Source organism: Sipha flava, unplaced genomic scaffold (genome assembly GCF_003268045.1).
Source record: "Sipha flava isolate LNK unplaced genomic scaffold, YSA_version1 88_pilon_pilon, whole genome shotgun sequence".
Classification (NCBI taxonomy): Eukaryota; Metazoa; Arthropoda; class Insecta; order Hemiptera; family Aphididae; genus Sipha; species Sipha flava.
Window position 1 is genome coordinate 1,554,727 of NW_020273630.1, and position 25,965 is coordinate 1,580,691.

The 25,965-nt window shown below is 25.3% G+C and overlaps 1 protein-coding gene across 6 annotated transcripts in view; it reads right to left on the bottom strand.

Moving 5' to 3' along the window:
• The window catches only part of LOC112693506 (neuronal acetylcholine receptor subunit alpha-7-like), a 69,340-nt gene that overhangs the window by 22,720 nt on the left and 20,655 nt on the right, over positions 1-25,965 (bottom strand). For 5 of the 6 annotated variants that reach the window (XM_025568614.1, XM_025568618.1, XM_025568619.1 and 2 more), the window contains exons 1-2: positions 4,957-5,042; positions 585-630 (exon numbers count right to left, since the gene is read on the bottom strand). In XM_025568614.1, coding sequence (XP_025424399.1) covers positions 585-629 — 45 coding nt within the window. In that variant the 5' untranslated portion in view covers position 630; positions 4,957-5,042. Of the gene's footprint in view, positions 1-584; positions 631-2,550; positions 2,553-4,956; positions 5,097-25,965 lie in introns of those variants that run through there. The other variant, XM_025568620.1, reaches the window with a different exon arrangement.

The window sequence follows — 25,965 nt, forward strand, 5'->3', positions numbered from 1 at the left end:
TATACAATATATATAGGCTCGTATTTAAAAATTTGGTGCCCCCGGCATATAACTTATGCCCCCTCCAAAAAAAAAAAAATAAAAATAATATTTCGTCCATAATCGAGATTCTTTAATATTAAAATATAATTTATAAATGAAAATTGTTTAATACTTTTTTTAATTTACAAATTATTACATAATATGACAAACTATTTTCTTATTTTTTTTTTTTCATTAGATACATTATTTTTAAAAATTGTTTTGCTAAAATATTTTGCCGTCTCTGAGACTTGATGCCCCCAAGCATGTGCCTACCCATGCCCCCCTAAATACGGGCAGGAATATATATAAATTATATATTAATATATAAAATTTATTGGATATGCTATTATTAATGTATATCAGTTCAACATTTTTTCGAATGGTTCTTCGCAAAAAAATCACCCATAGCTATTACCCTTGTTAAATACTGATTTCATATCAAAACCATTAATTTATAGAGCACTTCAATGTTTCGAATATATTAAAGCTGGAACTAATTTATTTTCAAAGCAATGAATTAAACCAAGTATCAATTATTTATTGAACCAATATTAACTTACCAATTTTAACCACATGTTTGTAATCAACAGTTGATTTTTTTTCATCCTGAAACAAAAAAACGAAATTCATAATAGTACTAATGGCGTATTTTTCATATTACTTTAAGTTTTAATACTATTGTATGTGTTTAAAGAAAGAAAAAAAATGTCGATTCAATTATTTGAAAATATTGTGTTATCAAAACTGTCTGTTGATATAGAAAAATTCGACGGTACTAAAATGTATTATGTATAGTTATAAATATTATGTTTTTCAACATTCAACCTCTTTTAAAATAGGTCGATACATCTACATTCAGAATGCTAGGTACCCGGGGTAACTGACGTTTACAGTCTGAGGACGAATACATAAATTTTAAGCAGCTCTTCCGTTTTCTGATATAAACATGGTGGCGAAGGACTGCAAAAAAAAAATATATGTATATATTTACGATAGGAATGTTTTATTAAACTGTCCTCATGTCTCTTTGCCCTTTTAGATACACTCAACGAAATAAGTATCCACCTAACTCATTCTTAAAATACTATTTCGCCCTTATTTCAAATTTACCATAGGTAATATATTGCCGAGTCAGTTTGACAAAAATCTTGAATTATTTTTATTTTCGAGTTGGGATAAAATATTCGTGCCCAAAAATTCAAAATGTTTGCCATTAGTCAAATAAATTTGAGACTTCTTAGACATTTTTTTGCGACATGTATCAAAATTAGGATGTATTCATTATAGTATCTCCAAAACACAATTTATTTACCTTATGATAAGAGAAAATTGTGTACATTTGAATGAATTACAAAATAATTATAAAAATATAATAACAATAAATAAAGACGTGTAATGCATTGTAGTACGTAATATTATCCAAAACATAGAACTAAAATCACTAATTACTCTTAATACTTCAATAAATATAACTATTTACTATAAATATTAATAGCATTATATTTTTAACATTCAAGCTTTTAATTAATTAATTTAAAAGAATCATTTTTAATATTCACTATCAAATTCTGTATTATTTTATTTTTAATAGATAATATCCTTATTGGTAACGTAAATTTACTAAACGTATATATTTCTAATGTTTCTGCTGAATATTAATAATTATTAAATATGTATTTTAAATTTGTTGATTATAACAACTTAATATGATATAATTTAAATGTATTACTTAACAAAACTTTGTATATAATCATACTATTATCTTCAACATCTTATTTTCTTTTAAAATTTAAGAAGCAATAAACGGAATTCTATTAGTTTTTAAATATAAAGTTTCTATCGCAAAAGAAAAAGCAAGAAAAAAAGATAACTCTTCTTATCTAGCTTTTGTTTTCAGAACCATATGAAAAATCTGTATTTATCGTGATTTATTTGTAGTGTTTCACATTTTCTTGCACTTAATGAGGATAGTTCTACATTTTTATTTTAGTTTTACTCTATATTTCTTCTTATTTTATTGTTTATTGTAGTAATTAAGTTTTGATGATATCTTCGGGTTGATTATTTATTTTTTAAACTATAAACATAAAATATATATTTTATTTATTTGATAAAAAGCGCACGACAAATATATGTCGGTTTAACAAATAAAATCTTATAGATTGTTATTGAGGGTAAAACGGACATAGCATAAAAAAAAAATTAACCATTCTATAATATTATTATATTCAAAGTTAAAATATTTTAATAATGAATGTATCAGACTATTGCGATAAATTTAGTTAATCACCTGTGTAATGATATTCATAATACGTAATAAAAGGTATTATAAAAATCATCAACAATAATACTAAAATATTATTTTATCACTCATAATATTATTACAATTTAATCTAATAAATATTATACTTTAAGATTAATATAAAAAAAAAAATATATATATATATATAATACGAGGAGTTCATAATTGATGATAACGTTATTTTTGATTCATTATACCTGTTAAACATTTTTCTGTTGCGTAACACCTCTAATAATCATAATACATCAAATTTTATCTTTAAAAAAACTATTATTAAGCTCGCTATGCTATTATTTTTTCCACCATTCTGTAGTTTTAAAATAGGTTTAAAATTTTTTTTTACGAAGCTAGTCATTTAATATTAAGTTAAATATGTTTCAAGGTTCTTATAATTTAAATTATTTGTTTATATATTTTATATGTAAATGTTATTCGATGAATTATATTTGCATCGTATCAAAATATAATATTAATAAAAATGACAACATAAATGTATACAAACAAGCCTATTTTTAAAACTATAAAACCACGAATTTAAGGAGAATTCACCCCTAAATATCATTAGTCTATATTCAATTATATTTTATTATACTTCGAGAATATTGCCTATGGCATATAAATTGAATACTATTAGGGACGATCGAAGAGTTTTCCGCCTACTTCGTGATAATACTTTTTAAACTTTATTTATTAAAAAGTTAAAAAACTTTATAATTTTATACATTAATTTAATTAAGGTACAAATATAGATGGATGTGTGGTTAATTATTTCGTATATTATAAATGTATGCGTGAAATCAAAGAAATATTTGTTATAACATTTTATTTCCTCTCAAAATTCAGTTCTGGGTCTGCTACTTAAAACCAATCTCACCAGGCTATATTCATTGACATTTAAATACGAGTATTATTATTATTATTTAACTTACGAAGATAACTTTTATATTATGACTACCCAATGGACATGCAATGTCCATACATTGCTATAGCCATAGTTAATCCTACAAAGTATCTTATAAGACTTATTTATAAACCCTATAATTTAGAAATATGTAAGACCTTAACATCTCTATATAAGTGATTTAACTTTTAATCTTCATAATTTTTGTAATCTATTAGTAGATCTAATAGTATTTTTTTTTTTATGTAAGTAGATTTTATGAATATTTTATTTTACATAATTTACTTTTATAAACATAAATTCACCATGTTTTATAAATTAAGATAACAGATTTACCCTTAAAGTAATTTTTGATTAATAAAAATTGAATATTTAGTATAATAGGCACAACTCATAACAAATTACGAATAGTGTATTAGGTATTTCATCTTAAATGACGATATATTTTATATTTACTATTACATTTAAAATGCATTTAACTGTATATGAACTTGTAAGTACTTGGAATTTCAATAAAAAATAAACAGTCTATTAATATTATTAAATAATTATTATTTAAATAGTATATTATATAAAAAATATTAAATATTATAATATAATATTATATTAATTAATTTTAAATATTTATATGTATTATAATCGATGAGTATGCATCAAAAGTTTACTAATTTTACTTAGTAATTAATTATGTTATTCTAGAACAATGCGACTTTTGTTTTATTTTGATATATATATTATACTCAGGTGACTTAAATACCCTCCGAACTAGATATTTTAAATAGTATTTGATGATTAAAAGAAAGAAAAAAACAATCTTATTAATAACTGCTTAGTTTACAGTATGTGAAACACAAGAAGGCTATATACTTGAAAAAATTAGAAATATTTTTTTCTTTTGAATCTTAACCTACTATTATTTTCCAACTATCTAAAGTATTTGGAACACACACAAAAAAAAAAAAGAATTATACGAAAGAAAACTTGCATCGGTACTTTTTGAACCTTTTAACTTCACCCGGTATAGCCGAACATTTATACGCTTCGTCCACGCCTCTAGGCAAAGACTTTTATAACAGATGATGTAGACTGGGCGAAACTTTTCCAACGGGTTTTTACTGAACTAAATAACAAAAACAGCGGTGACGACAAAAAAAAAAAAAAAAGAAGCACATTATTATCCTGCACCAAAGTTGGATGACTTACATGTACCTACTAAAGAAAAATCAAAACTTCTTGCCAGAACAAAATGAACCGTATTTTTGAATGTAGGCCAAATGTAGTGGTGACAATTATTTAAAGAAATTTCTAGATTTATTTATTTTAATATCAATTATACTACGGTATAATTTAAAATAAAAGTTATTTTAATATAATATTTACATGTACTGAAAAAAAACATGTGAAAAATGATTTGAATGATAAATATCTTAAAATTACAAGAGAAATACATTTTATATGAAATGATTACTATATCAATGTAATAAAACAATTAATATTTTACTAGTAGTGCTGATAATAAAAAATTATTATTATTTTTATTGTGGGTATAAAATAGATCTATTTTTATTTTTATAATAATTTTATTTGAGAATATTTTACTTAGACCTGAGTGAGTTAAAAAATATATTATTTATTTTTTTAAAACTATGATTCTTCCAACAGTTAAATTAAATTAAAAAAAAAAAATAATAATAAGAAAAGATTATAATGATTTATAATTATCACTTACCACGTCTATTATTTGCATGAGCATAAGGCTGAAACTTAATTGCAGTGGTTCCGATTCATTAGCTACTGGCCTTTCTAGTGTGTTGTAAGGATCTAACAAATCGTTGAGCAATCGCTTTTCGTGAGGTCCGCATAGCGTTTCTGTAAAATGCAAAACAAAAAAGATTACCACACAGTAGGTAAACAATGCATTTTATGGCACTACTCTTTGGTATAGGCTGAAATGATATTATAATTGTAAAAAGCCAATAATAAAAAAAAACCTATACACATGCATTTACGAGCGCATGAAATATTGTTATTGTAGCGTAAATACATACGCACGGTTGTACTCGTATTTATGCTGATGAATCGGGATGTTTGTAAATAACAAAGTGTAGGAATGTCATAGTCTGCACGGCTAGACAGTACGCGGTTAGTCTATTCGAAATAGTTTTGTAACTGGGAAAATATGTTGGAGGGTGAATGTCGACGTAGGTCGTACGGCGTACAAAATGGCAGCAGCGGTGGAGATAAATTACATTTATTAAATTATTAGCTGACGATTGTCGCAGCGTGACAATACTCTTCGGACATTCCTAAATTTCCAGCGCCTGAATTGCTGGGTTATAAATTCGCGTGCCACCCCCGACGACATCGTTATGACGTTCATCCCCATACACGCATTTCAACCATTACACAATTGGTTCGTAATTAAAACGGCTATGTTCACGCAGAAAACCGACCACATCCTGATGATAAACGATTAGTCGCTCATACCTACCACAATCGCCGACCGTTTAGATATATACTCGTTCATATACTTTTGATATTGTTATTTTTTACTTATACCGGTTGAGAAAAAAATCAAAAATCAAATATTAATGTCGCAGTGTTCGTATTCGTGCATATACAACTATTGTCGGTATCGTGTACCACGCACCGCTGGCAGTTTTGCTATCATACCATGTTTTAACATATAATTTGTGTAAATCGTGAAAAAAAAATTGGTCGGAAGAAAACAATAAATGATTTACGAATAAGTGATTTTGATATTTTTAAAAATACAGTAGAACCCCTCTCGATCGCCTTCGGCTAGTCCGTCACTCCGTTTAATCCTACTGTAGTATTATCGATATGAATATGGATTTTCATATTTATAGTATGTGGCTAGATATATTTATAAAATTAATTACCGTTTACTATTTATCCATTTTTTATTTATTTTATTATTTAATTATTTATTTAATTTAATATATGTATGAAATTAAAAATAATATTTAAAATAATTTAATAAATAAATTTGGTAACATTTTGTCTTCAAATGTTTTTTTATATTTTGATAATCTGACCTTTTTCGCGTTCCGACCACACCCCCAGTCGCGAAGGTAACGGAGGTGAAAAGAGGTTCTACTGTATATAGACCATACAAAAATCTATCGTTTTGATAATACCGTTAGAACAAAACCGTTAACAAATTAAACATTAGTTATCTTAATATTGAAGTAAAATAAAAAATAAACAAAAAAAAATAGAACCAAGTTTATTAAATGTGCTCGACTATATTGTGTTCATAATTGAAAAATTTAGAGTAAAAATACTGACGATTATTTTGTTTCGATTAAAATTACTCAAAATTTTCAGAAATTGAGTATCTACTACTAATTATAAATACATCAATCTCGTTTAAATTTGTTTCAGTTATTAACTAATCAATTTACCGTAGATATATGATGGTAATATCTACTGCGAAAATTACTCATGTTGTATTGATTATTATTGGGTTAACTATGTTGACTAATATTTTAGATTATTTGGAATTTTTTTTATTTTAATTAAATAATGATATATATATATAAATTTAGACGGAACCTTTTTTTCTTTTAAGAATAAAATATTTTTTTTATGTTAAATTCAATTCCCTATTAAGAATAGTATAACTGAATACTTTTCATAGATCTTATTATTTTTATCTTAACTGTTTTACGTGATAAATGTGCTCTATGCTTTTTAATACATTCTGATCAAATATATTAAAGTTCGAAAAAAAAAAACAATAAAACCAGCTTTAAACGGAATTTTTTACGTAACCTTTATTTTTTTGTACATAAATTCAGCAGCTAGTTACACAGTTATTATCCAATCTGGTACCATATAAATCGTTCTAAAAAGTTTTGTATAAACTTTTTTCGCGTCTGTTATTATATTTAGTTTTCTATCAAAACCAGTCTCGGTAAGAGTAAAATAAAGGGCAAAAAAATAAAAATAAAAATAAAATAAAAGAAAAAAAAACGATAAAAAAAATACTAATGGTTGTTACGGACAAATACGAAAAGTCTGAACATGTCTGTATGCATGTATATTTATATAGTTCTCTCGTTCAGCAAGTCAAAACTTTTTAATCGAGTATTACATTGTCAATAAATTAACAAAGTACGTGATACCTTTTTATTATCGAAGTAAAAAAAATGTAATAATAATGTAAAAAAAAAATCGAAAGCTACAATGAAAAATGTCTCGGATGATAATCGAGATCCTTTTTTTATTTTAGATTGAACAAAAGCGAATACAATTTTTTTATTTTGTTGTAGATGGAATCTAATACTTATTTTTTCTTGTGGCTCACGTACGAAAAAGTTAATACGATATATCCAGTTAGTGATGTCTAAAATGAAAATGTTAAAGAATAATAATACCCAGACTTCAAATACGCCTAATCGATTGGAATCTGTCTCTTTTTGACAAAACCTTTATGAAGATGAGAAAGGAAACGGTACTTGGCAAACCATAAGTTTTTTTTTTAAACCTTCCTCGTAACTGGCGATTTAAACGTGACCGACATGGTAACGAAAATACATAGTGTTTGTCATAGATACTTTCGGAATTTATTATTAATTTTGCTTTCTCAGGATTCAAGACTAGTAATACAGAACACCTCTTACATGTCACAAAATTCATAAGTTTTACAATAAAAATATATATACATACGAGTGTATATAAATTATATCAATATGAATACATATTATTATGTATATATACTGGGATTTATTGAGATAATCGTTAAGTTTGTCATTTATAAAATGCAAATATATATCTTATATATTAAATATAACACAAATATTAAATTGGTTATATTAAAATCGTTTGATCAATATTCATCTACATTCTTATCATATATTTTGTTATGTCTATTATAAATTTTCTACAATGCAATTTGAATGACGTGGTTTTCTAGTTGTTTCAAGTAACTAAAACTCATTTACTTATTGAATTTTTTGATTAATCTTTTATTTATCAATTTATTCATGGAGTGGATTAAACTATCGTTATACGAGTATAATGTGTATTACAAATTATACATTTTAAAAAAATGCGAGAAAAGTTTTTATAAAAATTAATATTTGGTTATCGTTTGCTATAATTTTGAACTATATATAATGTATTTTTTCAATGAATATAATTGACATCAGTGTCACTCAAAAATTATACATATAACTTGTAAATTATAAATTATTTTTTGAATCGAGTATCAACTGTAATTATTAGCTTACATTAAATCTGAAAGTATTGAACAAAAGTTAAATAATTCTTGACATCATGAGCTGCAATAAATTTTAGAATCAATTTTTATCATAATAGTGACAATACATAACATTTATTAGTTTTAATCAAATTACTAGTAAGGTTATTGTTTGAAGAATTTTTTTTCACTTTATTATTGTTATTCATTATATGTCAGTTAAGATAAATAATTTTTTTAGGAAATTTAATTTTAGTTTTGGATTAAAAAATAATATAATTTTTGTTTTTTTTAATTATTACAAAAAAATTTTTAAAAACGCTTTCAAATAACTTTCAAAGTTTGCGAACAGAAAATGAATAATTTGGATGGGTTAATATACTATAGAGTATTATGTTTATATGAACGTGTACTAAGTACACATACATATGCATACTTACATTTGTATACATTTATGTATAGTGAATATTCAAAACTGCACTGCCCAATTAATCCATTCAACCCTTTAGATTGGCAGCTAAAGCTTAAAAGAGATACTTCCGGTCAAAAGTTGGTGAAGGGTTATTATAGTGTCCCAATAACAGCTGGTTTCATATCATGTGTTTACCTTTTTATTATAGGTTTATTATTTTTTAAGAGTCAACAATTTTTTCACGTTAGGATCTTAGGATTTACCATGTTATCTGTAAACTTTTTATTAATGTCCAAAACGTTTAAAAGTCATTAAAAAAAAAAAAAAAAAAAAAAAATTGAAAAAACAGAAACAACAAACTATGTTTCTTTAGGAATACTAAATCACTGGAAATCATAATTAAAAACAAAATTATTGAACTAATGGTTAATGGAAATGGTTTTATTAGAAGAATTTGAACTGCTTCTGACGCGAAGATAACACAATTCGTTCACCTAATTAAAAATTGTCGGACTTTAATGAGAAATTTTTGTGACAAGCTCCAAAGTCAGACAAATAGAATGTCAGGTCTGAAATATTCTTTTCTATTTTTTTGAACGGGTTTTATTAAAAAGTAGTAAAATTCCCCAGGCTGGGTGGTTTTCAATTTGAGGTTTTAAGACGATGCAGAGCCTCAGGTGACATTACTAAATTTTGTGTCAACAATAATCTCCAATTTCAACGAAATGTGAAAAGTTTCAATCAAAGTTATGGGATGGGGCGAGAGACAATCGATTGCAAAATGAAATTACAGCACAAACTAACAATATGCTGTATGTTAATATCACTTTAATTTCATATATTTTAAGTAGGTCAGTCGCTTTGGTGTTGAGAAATTGTTTTATTAAGAATGTTTTCGAAGTATTTTTATTAAATTTGTTAACTGGAACTGTCATTACAAGTTCTATTAAACGTATGCAGTTATTAACGACTGGAAATAATGACACGTAGATTTTTTTGACATGGATAGTTTTAATGTTATCGTTTTGCCGTAAAAGTGTATATGATCCGTAACTTTATTACGAGTAACGTTTATTCGTCGATATAAAATTGATTGAGTTCATCAATTCTAAATACAATTTTTTTTTCGCACTTTTATATAAAATAGTTGTACAAAATGCATACATTAACCCGAAACGGTAATACGATTATGATTTATGTAATGCTATATTTGATCTCACTTTTATTTAATAATTATACCCTAGATATTGTTTTTAGTACCACGATAAAACAATTGTTTTAAGTATAAAAATGACAAATATTTATTCGACGCCAACTTGAATTCGTAAATGATATTGCATTCGTCAGTTGAAATGTGATTTATTATTATTGATTGATGTTATTGTTCTCCGGTTCTTGTTTGATATTGTATTTGGAAATGTATACATGTAATAGTTTTTTATACATATTATTTGATTTATATTGGTGCAGTGCGGCAAACGCCTTCTTGTGCCAATTCACCTGATATTTATAGCAAAAGCTTTATCGATTCCATATAATCCTTCTGAATAGATATAAATGCTGAGTATTAAAAATATTTAACATAAATGAAATATATAAAAAGTGTCGTTATTGTTTTATTTACAGTGATTATTATAAACAATTTATATCTTTTTAAATTATTATAAGAACATAATTGAATGTATAATAGCCATAAATTTAAGTTTACAAACAATACATTTTATTTAAAAATATATTCTGTTAAAAAAAAGTACATTATTAAATAAGTTTGATAAGTTTATTTTTTTGTTTTAGGATTTGCTTTTATAAAACTTTTTAAATGAATGTACTCGGTACCTATATTTTTGAATTTTAACCAACAAGCAGTTAATGAAAATCAATCTTTTTATGAAATATGAATTCAAATGGCCATCAGATGTAGTATAGTATTATATTTTATACGTTGGTAGTTTTAAAATACAGAATGCTATATTTTGACTTAGTGCACATTTAGTTGCTTATTCTTCAAGTATTTTGGTTAATGGTATACTCATAATACTTCAACCTCTCATACCTATATATGTGAAATGCATAATATACATAATATAACTATGTATAATATATGTTGAAACGTAACTTATGTGATTTTATTTCATTTTGTATGTACATAGAAGAATGATAAATAAAATATTACTCTCTGAACTGTACGATAATATAATTTTAGATTTTAAGATTTGTTTTTCATGTAATCAAAGTAAGAGTACGTCGCATTACGTTTTAATAATAGTATATAGTACTATGATTGAAAAAATATAATCATAATTTCGAAAAGTTTGTACAATTTTTTATTTGGAATTTAATATTGATAGTTATGAATTAAGTTAGTGTATGCTTACATAAATGTTAATTTAAACCATAACAAAGCAATGGTTTAATTTTTATTACAAATGTTTGATCTTTATAAAATATTTATTTATTTATTTTTATATCTAGAGCTACATGAGTTTTCTATATATAGTACCACTAGAAAGTAAAATTTCTTTAAAAGGAATCTCAACATATCTTGTTATACTTGTATACATATACAGATTACAATTGAATAGATGTACTCGTGAGTTATGAGTTAAATAAAACACGAGTAATTTATAAACAACAAATGCAACAGTGGAATACAATTTACTAGTTATTATAGGCTAATATAGCCTATATAAAGAACAATGGATAAAATAAATACATTTTTTTTGAAAAGGAAATTTTACCTAAGAATTTAAAATACCTTATTAAAATTTAAGTATTATAGTTTTATTATTTTTGAGTACCTATTATACACATAAAAAACTTACTTGTGTAACATTACAACAAATAGTATTTTTATGTTTTCATAAGTTAAGTATAATATGTGAAACATCAACATGTTAATCAATAAATAATAAAAAATTAGCAAATTAGTAATTTTTCAAATAAAATTCTGGTAAACATCACAAATTTTCTTTTCGATCAAACACATATTCAGAAAATTAATGATTCAAAATTTTTGATGGGAAATTGAAAATTGGGCTCAATCCAAATAAGTCATGTACACAGTAAAAACCAATAATGTGAACCGATGCTTGTGATGTGGAAAAACGTCAGTGAAAAGGGTACAGCGGAGAAAAAAGAATATTTTCTTCTTTCCTTTCCATTTTTTCCAGTGTCATTTATCTTTCTGTGACCGCGAAAAAGCAGTCAAACGTAGAAAAGATGTCGATCCACTTTTACTACATATATATATTCAGAAAACTGTTCACTGTATAATTATAATTATTCTCGTTTTATTTGTTTGTTTCTTTTTTATCATTAAGTTGATATTTTATTCCGATACCTGATAAATTGCGTTAGCTAAACAAATGTCAACTTGAAAATGTTTTCAATGATTAAAATTTTTAAAACATTAATTATTATTTTATGATACAGTTAAATATGGTCAAAGAATATAATGTAATCATGTATATAAGTAATCGAGATCAAGAAAATATATTTAAATTTCAATCCAAAATTATTAAATAAGAAACAACGAATAAGATAGTAAATAAGTCATAAAATTAAGTTTCATGATATCAGATGGATATATTTATTATTGAAAATATAGTTATAAGTAATAATATAATTATTGGAAACGTATACCATATTATTCGTATTATTAAGAATTATTTATTTTATTAAATTATAACATATGCGATACGTTACTAGAATTTTTACTCAGTTATTTCATAGAAAATTAATTAATTAATATATCTGATGATAATAGTGTAATCATTTTTTTTATAAAGATTTATATTTTATTAATATTTTTTATATTTTAATTACATAATAATTGTTTTTAAAAAGTGTAAACTTTACGTAGACTAATGCAATTCTTATGGTATTAAAATATTTTTGTTTAATATTTTTTTTACAGTAATAATACTAACTTCAGTTTAAAATTAATAAAACTATAAGCTATAACTATAAGCTATAACTATTATATAACTATAAGCTTATGTCATAGAGCAAATTTTTTCGATTTCACAATGATTGAGACTGCTTTGATTTACCACAGAATATATAATAGATACTTTTCGAGTAAACTCAAATTCAATTACTGTGAATATTTATTCAAATATTAAAAAGTTAAACTATAATTTTGCTTAAATCTCCTAACTTTAATTTGTTATTGTTATTAAATGAAAACGGGCAATAACGTAATTGATTTTCTTAAAAACGTTTTTTTAATACGGAACTTTTTACTCGTGCTACATCAATTGTAAAACAAACAAAAACTTATATTTTGATCCATAAAGTATTATTTATACTATAAAATGGTTTGGTTAAGTCATTATTTTATATTTTATGACAGTTGATATATATATAAAAAAAAAAAAAAAAAAATAACTAAATATTATGTTGTTATGTTACTTTTTGACAAACGGTTTTCTTCGAAGAATTTGATGGTTTTCTGTTTTATTTTTATTTATTTTTTTTTTTTTTGTACAATTTTTGTTTAATTAAATTATCAAGTTAAAAATCAAAACTTTATACATTTCACAAAATCCGTGATTCGATAAAAATTTGCGACGATTTTTATTAGTTTGATCGTGTTATGATAATAATTATATTTTTACGTCCATGAGGTTGATGGAATTATACGATTTCTTGTTACTACCCAAACCGAATTAAAACTTATGACGGTGAATAGTGAGGGTTTTTCTTTTAGTCTTTCTCTTCATGGGTATCGTAATTTAATGCCTTTAGAGAGAGTTGAACTTTTCCAAATGACTGTAACCGAAAAAATAAAAATACCCTGTGGTCTCCAAGTGCTTTAGAATTGTTTACTGCCGCTGTGAAACTAACATTACATGTGAGAATTATTGCTAAAACCACTTGACCATGGATTATATTTTATTACAAGATCCTACCGGTGTTGGTAACGTTAGTTCAGAAAAATTTTAGTGATTTTATTATGCGTGTGTTTTTTTTTTCCATAGTGCCCACTGTAAGATTTGATTTATGTATAAAAGTAAATTTTATATTTTACATCTTATAGTCACATACTTGTTATTATTCACTCGAAAACCAAACATGAAATAAATAAAAAATCGTTACGGACTTGAGTCAGGAACGAATAGTAGTTTTTATAATACAATTATTCAACGACTATGTTGGAAATTTATATGTGTATTTAAAATACTTAAAAACTAATTATAATGAGCGACGAAATTATTTTTGAAATAATGATGGTAATATATATATATATATATCCTCAAGACATTACATTTGTACTAATATTTAGTAAATGTGTTATTATTGTAGAATTTTGTAATATTTACTTGGAACATATGTATGCAGTTACATAGCTTGGATACCAAATGATTATATTTCATTCTCTAAAAAACATAAGCGATGTATAATGGCATTATAATAATTTTTATGAAATAAAAAAAAAAAAAACGTTCTACATCGTTTATGTATGTCATATATTCGTATCATAAATTATGTACGTTGTAAGTGTTCGATGTTGAAAACAATTGTAATTTTTCATTAATTGAAATAACTTTTAAATTTATAATATATTTTTATATTTAAATTTGTTAATGTATTATTTACATACTCAAATGAAAAAATTATAATTGTAAATAAATAGTTTTTGGTTTGAAATTTTAAAATATTGTATAGATCCATGATGAAAAAAATTGAATTCCGTACAAAGTTAATTATTGTAAATAATCATTGTTCATCAATATTAATCATAAATTATCACTATATAAGTATATTTTTTTTTTTGATTAATATAAGAGTATAAATAATATCTGCTACATAAACCATACGTAAATGTATTAAAATTAAACAGATGAATAGTTAAAAAGATGGATACTACCCAGTGATAGTGACAATAGTGGATTTGAGAGCTCTTTTGGAGGTCAGAAGGGCATTCCCTCAATTATTTTAGAACCTCAGTTTTGTAGTAGTTGCAATGTAAAAATTATAAATAATAAAATTTCATAAAATTATTTTAGGAATAAATTTATAAAGTTTCTAAATAATCTTATCGCCAATTTTATATCAGTAATAAGCAGACCGATTGTTGTAATGATATAGTTTATGTCAAATAATATTATCTGTAAATATCTGTGTCTTATCATGACGTAAAATCATGTATTTTTTTTTTTTTTTTTTTTGGTATTTCGTAATTGTTTGAGAAACATAGGGGTCCTCCTAAAATAAAATCCTAGATCCACCACTGGATAGACACTTATATAACATACTCTAACGGTGACTTATATTATAATATATATTAAATGTGTAGTTACATAAATAATAAAAAACATTGAGTAGTAATTAATTGATTTAGTTATTTTTATATTTACCAATTTATTAATATATTTTAATTTTACTCAAGATTACGGCATCATATTCGATATAGTTGATGGATTAGAGTGTTAAGGGAGGGTTAAAAATGGAAAACGGGAAATAAAATATTTGTGTATTATTGTTTCTTATTATTAGCATTTTTGTTTTGCTAATTGGTTAATGCTTTCTGTTTTTATGTATTTACACAATTAAGTGAGATATTTAATATACGTCAGAGAGCAGATGTGATGGTATGAAGCGAAATGTTTTGAAAAGCTAAAATATTCGAATTCAAGGAGGTTTGGTACTAAGCTAAAATGTTATGCCGTAAGTCTATATAGATTTTAGAAGAAATTTATAAATAAGTATTTTAGTTTGGGTAGAAATTTTTGATTTGGGTATGGACCGAAGAAGAACTAAGTGGCTGTTAAATGCTTTACATTTGGTTTTGAAAATGTATATTTTTGGGTTTAATTCTTACGTATTTGACCTGAGAATGTATTAGGACAAGTAATTCTTAGAAATATATTTTGGGGTATGATTTTTACATAGTGTGAATAGCACAATTATAGCATTTATTTTTTCGCGCCAGTTCAGACGTCTACTTGTTAATTTTATTAAAATTAAGTTGAAGAAAATTAGTGGCTATGATAAAACCAACATGTTGTACTAATTTGATCTGTATTATTCGCACATAACGCGATGGAATATGTTATAGAAATGTTTGATATACTGATATATATATATGTTAATGATAACAGATGAGATGTCACTACCTTGTGGAATTTCTGCTATTATGCAAAAAAAAAAAAAACTGGAGAGAGATTTACAACAGACTAGGAATTATTGGTTTTTTAAGAAGGATCGTATTATTCAGTAATATGGAGCGGAAGGAATGTTTATAAAGTTTATAAAGTAAATTTTAGTGTCACATACAGTCGAAGATTTGTGCTATATCTAATAAGACTCCAGGACAGTAGGGTTTTTTTTTTTCGAAAAAAAGATGCAATAAAATCACAAAGTCTGTGTAGTTAACGCATGATCGAATACTTGGATCTAAAGCCAAACCATATGATTTAAATTTCTAAATTTAGTAAAATGTGTATTATATGATATAATCTCATTAGATTATCATTAGAATATTATCATAGTCATATTGAACATTAATTTTGGTAGTTAATTTTGAAGCCTATTAACTTATAATTAATTTATAAATTCACTATATTTACAAATTAATAATAAATGAGTTGTTGTAATTAGAGACTTTCGTATGTATTACATTTAAATAATATAGCTGTAAATATAAGTCGCATGATTTAAAAAATTAAAACGTTCGTGGAAAATATATGCAGTTCATGTTGTTTTGACATTTATTTATAATTAAGCGACAAACGAAAACGATCCGTAAATTAATTTAAGGTTCATGTGAAAAATGTTTAATAAGAGGAAAAGACGCAGTTAATTTAAAAGCAGTATAGGCCATGTCTGAGTGGGTAATTTAGATGGTATAGTACACGAGATGAAGTTTGTTCGGAACCACTGGGGAAATCGAAATAAAGCCATTTTAATGAATAAATATAAATATCACCAAAATGTTGTATTTAAAATGAGATAGATTGTTGTAGTGTAAAGCCGTTAAGTATTTCGATATTTGCCATGTTCTGATTAATAATAATATAATCGAAGTATAATTTGTTGAAAAATATTTTTTTCTTTTGAGCATGCACTCAACGTATCAAAATTATTTATGCAATTATAAAAACAAATCGTTATATTAAGAAAAGAACGGTTTGCATTTTGTTGAAATCGGATTTTTTTAAAGTTTATATTAAAAAGGTGGTATTACCACACGAGCGTTTTGCTGTCGAGGAGGAATGGGATGGATTCCAATACGCAGAATAGGAAGTTTCATAAAATCAAAATCTAGTCAAGTACCGTTTGTTCATTGTTTTCGTTTTCACACGACTGCGGTAAACATTTTTGCGTTTTAATTGAAGTATAAAATGAGCGAGCGAGAGTGATAGAGAAAGACCAATAGAAAGATAGAGAGAGAGAGAGAAATTGTGTGTATGCGCATTTATAATATCAGTGATATACAAATAGTTTTGCGTTAAGTGTAATGTTTTGTTTTTATTTTTACTGCCTCCAGTTTTTCTTCCTTTTTTTTCATTATTTATGCACCGAGAAATAAATAAATTAAAAAGTAGAAGAAAAAAAGGTACACATAAATTTACGGTATTTCATTCTTGTCGTCGTCCCGGTCGAAAATCAATATTGTACAATATTACGCTTCGGTTGATCTGGTCTATGCTGCTGTCGTGGATTTGATTGAAATAATCTTGTCTTATATGAAAAATAGGGTGAATTGGTTGACAGCTAAGTCGCGATCACTCGAATCTTGATCATTCGGAATGCTCAACAGCTGAATAATATTTTCAGACACTTCAAATACGTCTTAGTGTTTAGTAATATGATTTATTTTAGTAATATGATTATTGTCGATTATAATATATAAAAACGGTCGTAATACAAAGTTGTACTTCTGAATTTAAAGTATATCCTGCAAAATAACAGTATAAAGAAGATTCTATAAAAGATCTAAATGCGCATGAATGATAGGTTTGAAAGCAATCGATTTGTTGAATTTGATTGTGGAAATAATATTCATATAATATGAGATTGTTAATTATTTGAACTTCCCAGATGACAAAACAAAATATTCGCTTGAAAATTCGATTAGATCAGCAAACGAGTTACCCGCTCAGTTTTCAGTCAATATTAGGAAATCACTTTTCGTTTCCACTAATAATGTGCGATTATTTTGGATATTAATTACATGACGTGATGATAATACGATATTGACCAAAGGCTTAGATCACGGTTCTAGTGAAAATCATAATATTATGAAATGCAGCTATATGTATATAATAATAAATTATTGAAATTAGAGCTTGGATGTGGATGTAATAAATAACTATGAAATAGCCATAAAAAAATGATTATGTTACATAAAAATACCAGAAATGTTTTATAAATTGTATTTGTTTAATGTCTTAAATACATAAAAAGAGGTTCATAAAACTGTTGAAGTTGACGAAATTATTTACTGATTTTTATGTTTACTACAGTGGATATTAGTATAGGTATCTACATGCGTATTTTGATTTAAGTTTGGATTTGAAAATTGGTTTTAATGTAGAAAACGCTTAAAACAATTTGTACCATTAGGTTTTTGCAGTGTTACAACAATAATTGTTACCAACAAAATACAAATCAAAAGTTAGTTGTTCAGATTCATAAGTCGACGGAACACATTTTAGGCTAATCAATCACCCTGAATAGTGTTCGAAAAGAATATGCATCGACATCCAAATCGTAATATACAGTAGTCGCAGGGTCCGAACGATCGTTACCGGCTACGATAGTCAGTAGTGTGACCGAAAAGAATCACTATTATAATTATTATTACCATCATCGTGAGATATGGTGACATAACGGTGGCCGGAAAAAGTTTTTCATTCAAAAGTTTACCGGTGAAGGGCTCACGAAGACCGTTCGCCGCCGCCGTAGCAGTTTATCCCGTGTCGTCGTGCAACGAGACCGCGGCGGCGTACTGACGGTGAGGGCTCGTGGCTGGAGGAAGCTTCGATTGCGAGTACGGGGTTGCGACGTGAACAGCGCTCCGGGAGCTTGTAAAATATGGGCGGTGGCGGAGGTCGTGTAGCTTGTTGCTACGGAGGAACGTGCACGCGAGGACGTTTTTCCCGTGTCACTCCCGTCGAACCTCTCGAAAATACCGTTGCAAACATATTGTTGTTTTACGTCGGTCCGTCGGTTTGACGATGATGATAATATAATAATACGAATAAACATTTTTAATGATACCACTTGATAATAATAATAATAATACTTTCTTATAATTTCTATTAATTTCATATTAATATTTAACAATTTTGTAAAGCCAACGGCCCCAGCCACCGAGGTAGTTGTTTTCCATAAAAAAAAAAAAAAAATTATTAGCATTACGTTATCAATAACGGTTAGTTAATAATAATACCATCGGTTGGAAAGTTTTTTACTCGACCAACTGACGGAAGTGTATTTTCGACACGGTTGAATTAGGTTCAAGTTTTCTGAGATCAAAATGCATAAAAATAAACAAATCGATCTCTTCGAAAAAAAAAAATAAAAAACTGACATAACTCATATTTATTATTTTGATACACGTTAAAAATAAATAATAATTATACGAAATAAGTTATAAGTATATAAATGTACGCGATGAACGATTTTATAAATTTGCCTTTAATACTTGCATGATTTGTTGAATCATTATTCAATATCCAACGGTCAAATATTTATTTTTTTTATTTACCAAATATTTAATGTATTTGATATACTATACAATTATAATGTATTTTTTGTGTCATTAAGAAAATTCAGGACCTTCATCTGAAACACCCATATAAATCTTACCTGCAAGGATTCGGGAAATTTTATTCCCTGTGTTTACTCCTCTAGAGCTAGCACTGATTTTCGATTTTTGTTCAGACGCCCTTAGTGTTTTTTAAGCAACGGACGTTGTGTTGTAAAAATAGGATAACAAAATTGAACGAACGTTTGCGATTTTTTATAAACAACACGAGTTTTTGACACTCAACTAGTAGTTATAGTTTTGAATCATAACGTCGTACATTTTTCACTTGTATTTTGCATTACGTACATTTTTCGAAAAATAATAACAATAAATAAAACGATTTCGAATCCGCTTTTTAGTGAATAATTCACAATATATTAAACGACACGCGAAAAACCTTTTTAAAATGAAAATTGCCCTAATCTTAAAAGCTTTTTAAAAGCCATGTGCACATCAGAATATGTTTCATCAAAAGATAAAAGTACCGCCGAAAATATTTCCTCATGCTTTTAACATAATTTTTATTCTGTATCCACCGTACGAGCGCACGGAAATTGGCCTGGTGAAATGTTGTTTTCCTCCTGGATTTTGTAATATCATTTGTTCTAGTATCTTATACGAAATTAGAAGTTTCAACATGTATCATCCCCGTCATATATTACTCACGCTTGAAAACGATGGGGGTAAAACTTGCTTTTCAGGATATCAGCGCTTATACATATATTTCAAACTAATGGATGTTCGCTAATTTAAAATAAACGACAACAATGTTGTTGTCGTTTTTGCAACAAAAATGTTTCATTTTCAAAACGAAATACTCATTCTATCTACTATTATAACTACTTATGTACTCCTATATACGTTAAATAATAAGAGTTTCATTTTTCATCGATCACATATGTAAAAAGTAATTTATCAACAACTGCACGCAGCATTATATTGTATGTTACACAAAGATGTGTATAGGTACTATATTTATTAAACATTTTTTTTTTTTGGTATTTTATTAATATTAGAGGGGGGAAAGACGAAAAGTAAAAACTCAATTTCGCTATCACGGTATTATATAAACATGATGTGTTAAACAACATATATATTATATTGCACGTGTGGAAGGCCATGTATTGTTTCACCAGATTATTTTCTGGACAGGAAATACAATTTATCACATTTTGTATAAGAGATGAGATGACGTGAAGTGAAGAATGTAACCGATCAATTCTTTCAGTTCATGTTTCAAAATTTAAACTTTTTTTTTTTTATTGGAGACATATTGCAGTTCATATTTGATGTTATTGTAAGTAAAATTCGATTTTCTTACATGGAATTTGTCTATTTTGATGTTATCAAATTACGCCAAAGTAAACCTAACCCCATGAAAGAAAGTTTTTTCGTTTATTTGCCAACTCAAAGATGGTATTCAGAAATAATTAAAACATAATAAATACAATTATACAAATATCTTGGATACATATTTTGTGCGTTTATCAAATTTGCATTTATTTTTGATGACTAATTAATTGCTATAAGATATGTATTATCTGTATTGGTTGTAGAGAAATAATCTACACAGTTTATGTACTAAAACTTTTTTCATTATTAGTTTGAAAATTATTATTATTTTTTTTAAAGACCTATGTTTTAAATTTTAACGTAAAATCTAATTCCGAGGGTTTAGGAAGTTCATGATATTTTGCACTTTATTTGAAAAGAGAATACATAATAAGTTTTTTTTTTTACTTGATAACTGTGCGAGAGCGACTGTTATTTATTGTGCTTCAAGTACTTTTGTTTCAAAAACTAAATCATTTACGTGTCTGTATCAATGAACAGGTAAGAAAGCCAAGTCATTTTTTTTTAATTACTTGTATGTTAAAATAAAATAATTTAGATCAAAATCTATGTTTAAAAAACTAAAAAATAAGTAAACTGTATAATTACAATAAAAATAAAATTTTACTATTACCCTTATTATAAAAATTATTTATTTCTTGAAAATAGCTTTTTAAATTATTTACTAATACAATTAATTTATTATTAATACTTAATTTTATTCAAATGTATTAAATATATAAAGTTATAATATTTTAACAAGAATTTTGTTAGCAAACAGTAAATATTACTCATTTATTCTTTCTTGAGTCTATTTTAAGTATATTTTCATATTAATTTGTTGTTTTAACATAAGTTTTGACATTTTTTTTTATATTTATAATATGGCACATATATTGATTATATTGATATTGAATTATATGCATTAATTTAAATACTATATAATTTTTAGTAAAATTTGAATGATTCTAAATGCTATATATATATATGTTACGGCTAGTGTTAGGAGTATGGCTAAATTCAAATTTTGTCGGCTAATTACAAGTTTAGCCACTGCGTTTGTCTAATATCTGAATTTCGGACTTTATCCACCAATATTTAACATTATCCAGATGCATATGACTAATGTCAAAATAACATTATCCATACAAATAATTAAAGGGTTTAAGTCATACAAAAATTCTTTCGTTTCTTCTCTTATTGAATAATATTAAATAATATCAATCTTATTTGATATCATAGACTATAGAATAATTTCAATAATAATAGAGTAGAATTATTATTAAGAATTATTTAGTCAATAATAATATGTACCTATTTTTATTAAATAGATTTACGGCCACTTTTCATGACAATGGTAATGTCATTCATGGATGGCATGACTATTTTTACTCAATAATTTGAAAACGGTTGAATACTTTTCCCGAAAACGGTGGGACTCTTATCAAAAGTCAGTACCGAGATATATATTATGGTCTCATCTAAAAATTCTTCAAAATTTTTATTTTTTATATTTTTTAAATTCCATGAAATTATTATCGAATGCAATATTTTACAAAAATATTTTTCTGGTCTTGAAAATCAAAATTAATTTAATCGGGATAAACGAAAAAATAATACGTTAATTTCAAGTTAATTTGTAAGAAAATAAGTTAAAAGGTTAAGCTAATTTATTAGTAATGAAATAATTTAAGTTAAATAGTTAATTTAACTTAACTTTTACTTAACTTTTAACTTATTAATTCCCAGGCTTGAAAACAAGATATACTTACAAAGTACTACAAGTTGGTATATTAACTACTTACAAACTTGAGTCGGTAATTATTGTAGATTATTACAGACTGTATTTATCGAGTACACAATATTGTATGCAACCGCATGCATATCAGTTTTGCTATCAATATCAATTTTAAAACAATATAAAAATGCACATAACTGTGGTGTTGAGATTATCCATTTGCTTTTGTTGGTTGAAGTCCAAAATTTTGACATTAGCCAAAAGCATTGTCTAAACTTAAGATTAGCCAGCTAATCTTAATAAAAGTCAACCTTCGGACACTAGCCGTAATATATGTATATATATATATATATATATATATATATGAAATTGCAATTTAATTAGGTTATAAAATTAAAATCTTTTCATCTCAAAGTTATAAAATAATTCATTATTATGATTGAAAAAGACATTACAAACAAAGTTATTAGATAATTTTTGTAAGATATACATTTATATCAAATTTATAAAAAAAGGTAAGATCAAACCTATAATTAGTATCTGCATTATTTTGCTAACTAGATAAATTATTTGAATTATGTACTCCTAAGTTTTTTTTATTTATTTTAAACGTTAATTTACGGGTAAAATATTTGACAGTCGTTGATTAATTTTTAAATTTAAAGATTGTCAAAATGTTAATTTCATGAACAAATTTCATGATCTTAACATATTGTTATAAAAATTTTTCGATATTCTAAATTTTATAATTTATGATCAAATTGAATAAGTTTATAAATGAATATAAATGATTTTGGAATGTTTTTGGATAGAAAATAATTATATTATTCGTAAATATTCGTATTCGTATATATTTTAAATAAATACTGATGCCTATTGTGTGTTAATATTTTAAAATTAAAATAAAAAACAAGTGAACATGGTTTAAAACTTTATTAATTAAAATGCAAAGCAGATAAAAAAAAAATAATAATAAAAAATAAAAAAATAAAAAAATTAAAAAAAAGCTGTTATAAGTTTAAAGGTATGTAAAATCTAACAATTTTTTCTTCCAGAGAAGATTAAGTGGCAAAACTCCTAATTTAAAAAACTTTCTTTATTCAATAGTATAAAATTTATACAAAATTATATTCAGTTTTATTATATAATCGGTTCCGTGTTTCATAGATGGATTTTAAATTAAAATAAGTACTAATATTATATTTTCAATAAAATATCTAGATTATAGATAAAACTTTAATATTTACTATCCTTATTCTATCCGATAATATTATATATATTTTTACACAATTTTTGTGATATTGCTAATTCTTTATGGATATGAATGAATTACTATTTATTCAACATGTAAGTTCTTAAACAAAAAAAAAAAAAAAAAAAAAAATAAAAACAATACATTTCAGTAATGAAAAAAATTACTTTCATAGTTTATGGAAATAATTAATGATAACCTAATTTTAAATGTAAGCTCACACATGTTAGTTCATTAGTTCATATAAAATTTATATTCAAATAATTATAAAAATTGTAATTGTGAATCATTAATAAATTAGTATATTTTTTAATTAGATAACAATAAAATGCATTTTGGCAAATAACATTTTTTTCAGAGAATAAGAATTAAAAATTTACCAAATGTTGAAAATTATTTTTATTTTTTTCTTATTAATTTTATAATAAACATTTTTACGAGCATTTCAAATGATAAATCTATGGTGATCAAAAATTTTTATTTTCCATAATATGTGCATTTAATTCAGGTATTTTATATAACTTATCTAAACTCACACACAGCGTGTTCCTTGAAACTTTATAGTTTGTACTTTATTAGCAAGTTGTACATTTTACATAAATTACTTTACCTGCTAACTGTTCATATTTTATATAATATTACAAAAACGTATATACAACACACTTTCAGTTGGATTTAAATAATGCATATTTTTGGTATAATTTTGCCCATTCACATTGACTTTACAACAACATCTCAAAGCTAACCATTTACAATGTTCTTTGTTGGCAAAAATACATATACTGAAAGTTCATTTCCGATATTGAGTTTGTTAAAATTGGTTTTTCTCTTCCTATCGGACGCCATGGTAATCGTTAGGTTTTATTTTCCAGTGAATGTAATCAGAATTTTTAGTAAGCATATTTTATCCCTAGCGAAATTTGGATACGATATAAAAAGAAGGGTATCTTGTATTCTATGGTGCTGTTTTCTATATTTCCTCGTGTATACAATGGGATTTTGTTATTGATATTGTTATTATTATTTTATTTCTTCATGCAGTGTTGTACCGTATTAAACTCTTTATTCTGAGGAAGAACAGAAGGTACATGAATTATACTCGTACAATTGTGACTGTAGAAAGTGTTTTTAACGATAAACGTGATTTAAGACCAATTGCAAAACTAAGATAAAATTTTTGACATAAAGTAAAGAACAGGAAAAATAAAAACTTGACATTGTTTGTGATTCTAGATGATATTGAATTAAAAATTGCGGACCATGAGAAAAGTCACTGTTCTAAGTTATATATTGATTACGGAAGTAAAAAGTCTATTTGTAACGTCGGAAGTTTAAAATTTGATGTATTATGTTTTCAATTAGTATTAATCATCTATTTAATATTTTTGTTTTAATTGTCACAGTCAATATATTAAATCGAATAATGACTGTTTCCATACTGATTTATACAGTTTTACTATCTGAAATAACATTCTTATTTTGATTCTTATTACAAACGAACAAATTATGTTTGTTTTTATATTGCGTTTTTTTTATGGTTTATTTAACTTTAAAAAGATTTTATTGGCCTTTTTCGTTTTATTTTCATTGATTTTATAACATTTTAATGAAATTCGTTTTATAGGCATTCACTAGTATAAGGGAAAATAAATCACTTAAAAAAAAATCTGTTGAACAAGTGTTCAAAATAACTAATGATTATATTCAAATGAATAAAAACTGATTCATTACAGAGAAGACTAGAAAAGACGATTTTCTCGGTTATAAATGATAAAAAATCCTAAGATTGTCATTTGAAAAACTGTCTTTTAGATATAAAATGAAAAAGCTTTTGAAATGTAAAAGATATTAATGTATAATTAATCGATAAGTTCTTAAAAGTATTTATCTTAAATTATTTTTTAACTTGAATGTTAAAATCATATTGAATTAAATTAAAACTTTTAGGATTTTTCTGGATACTGGGTATTTAAAAATAAACATGAATGATTAATTATATTTTGAAAAAAAATAGA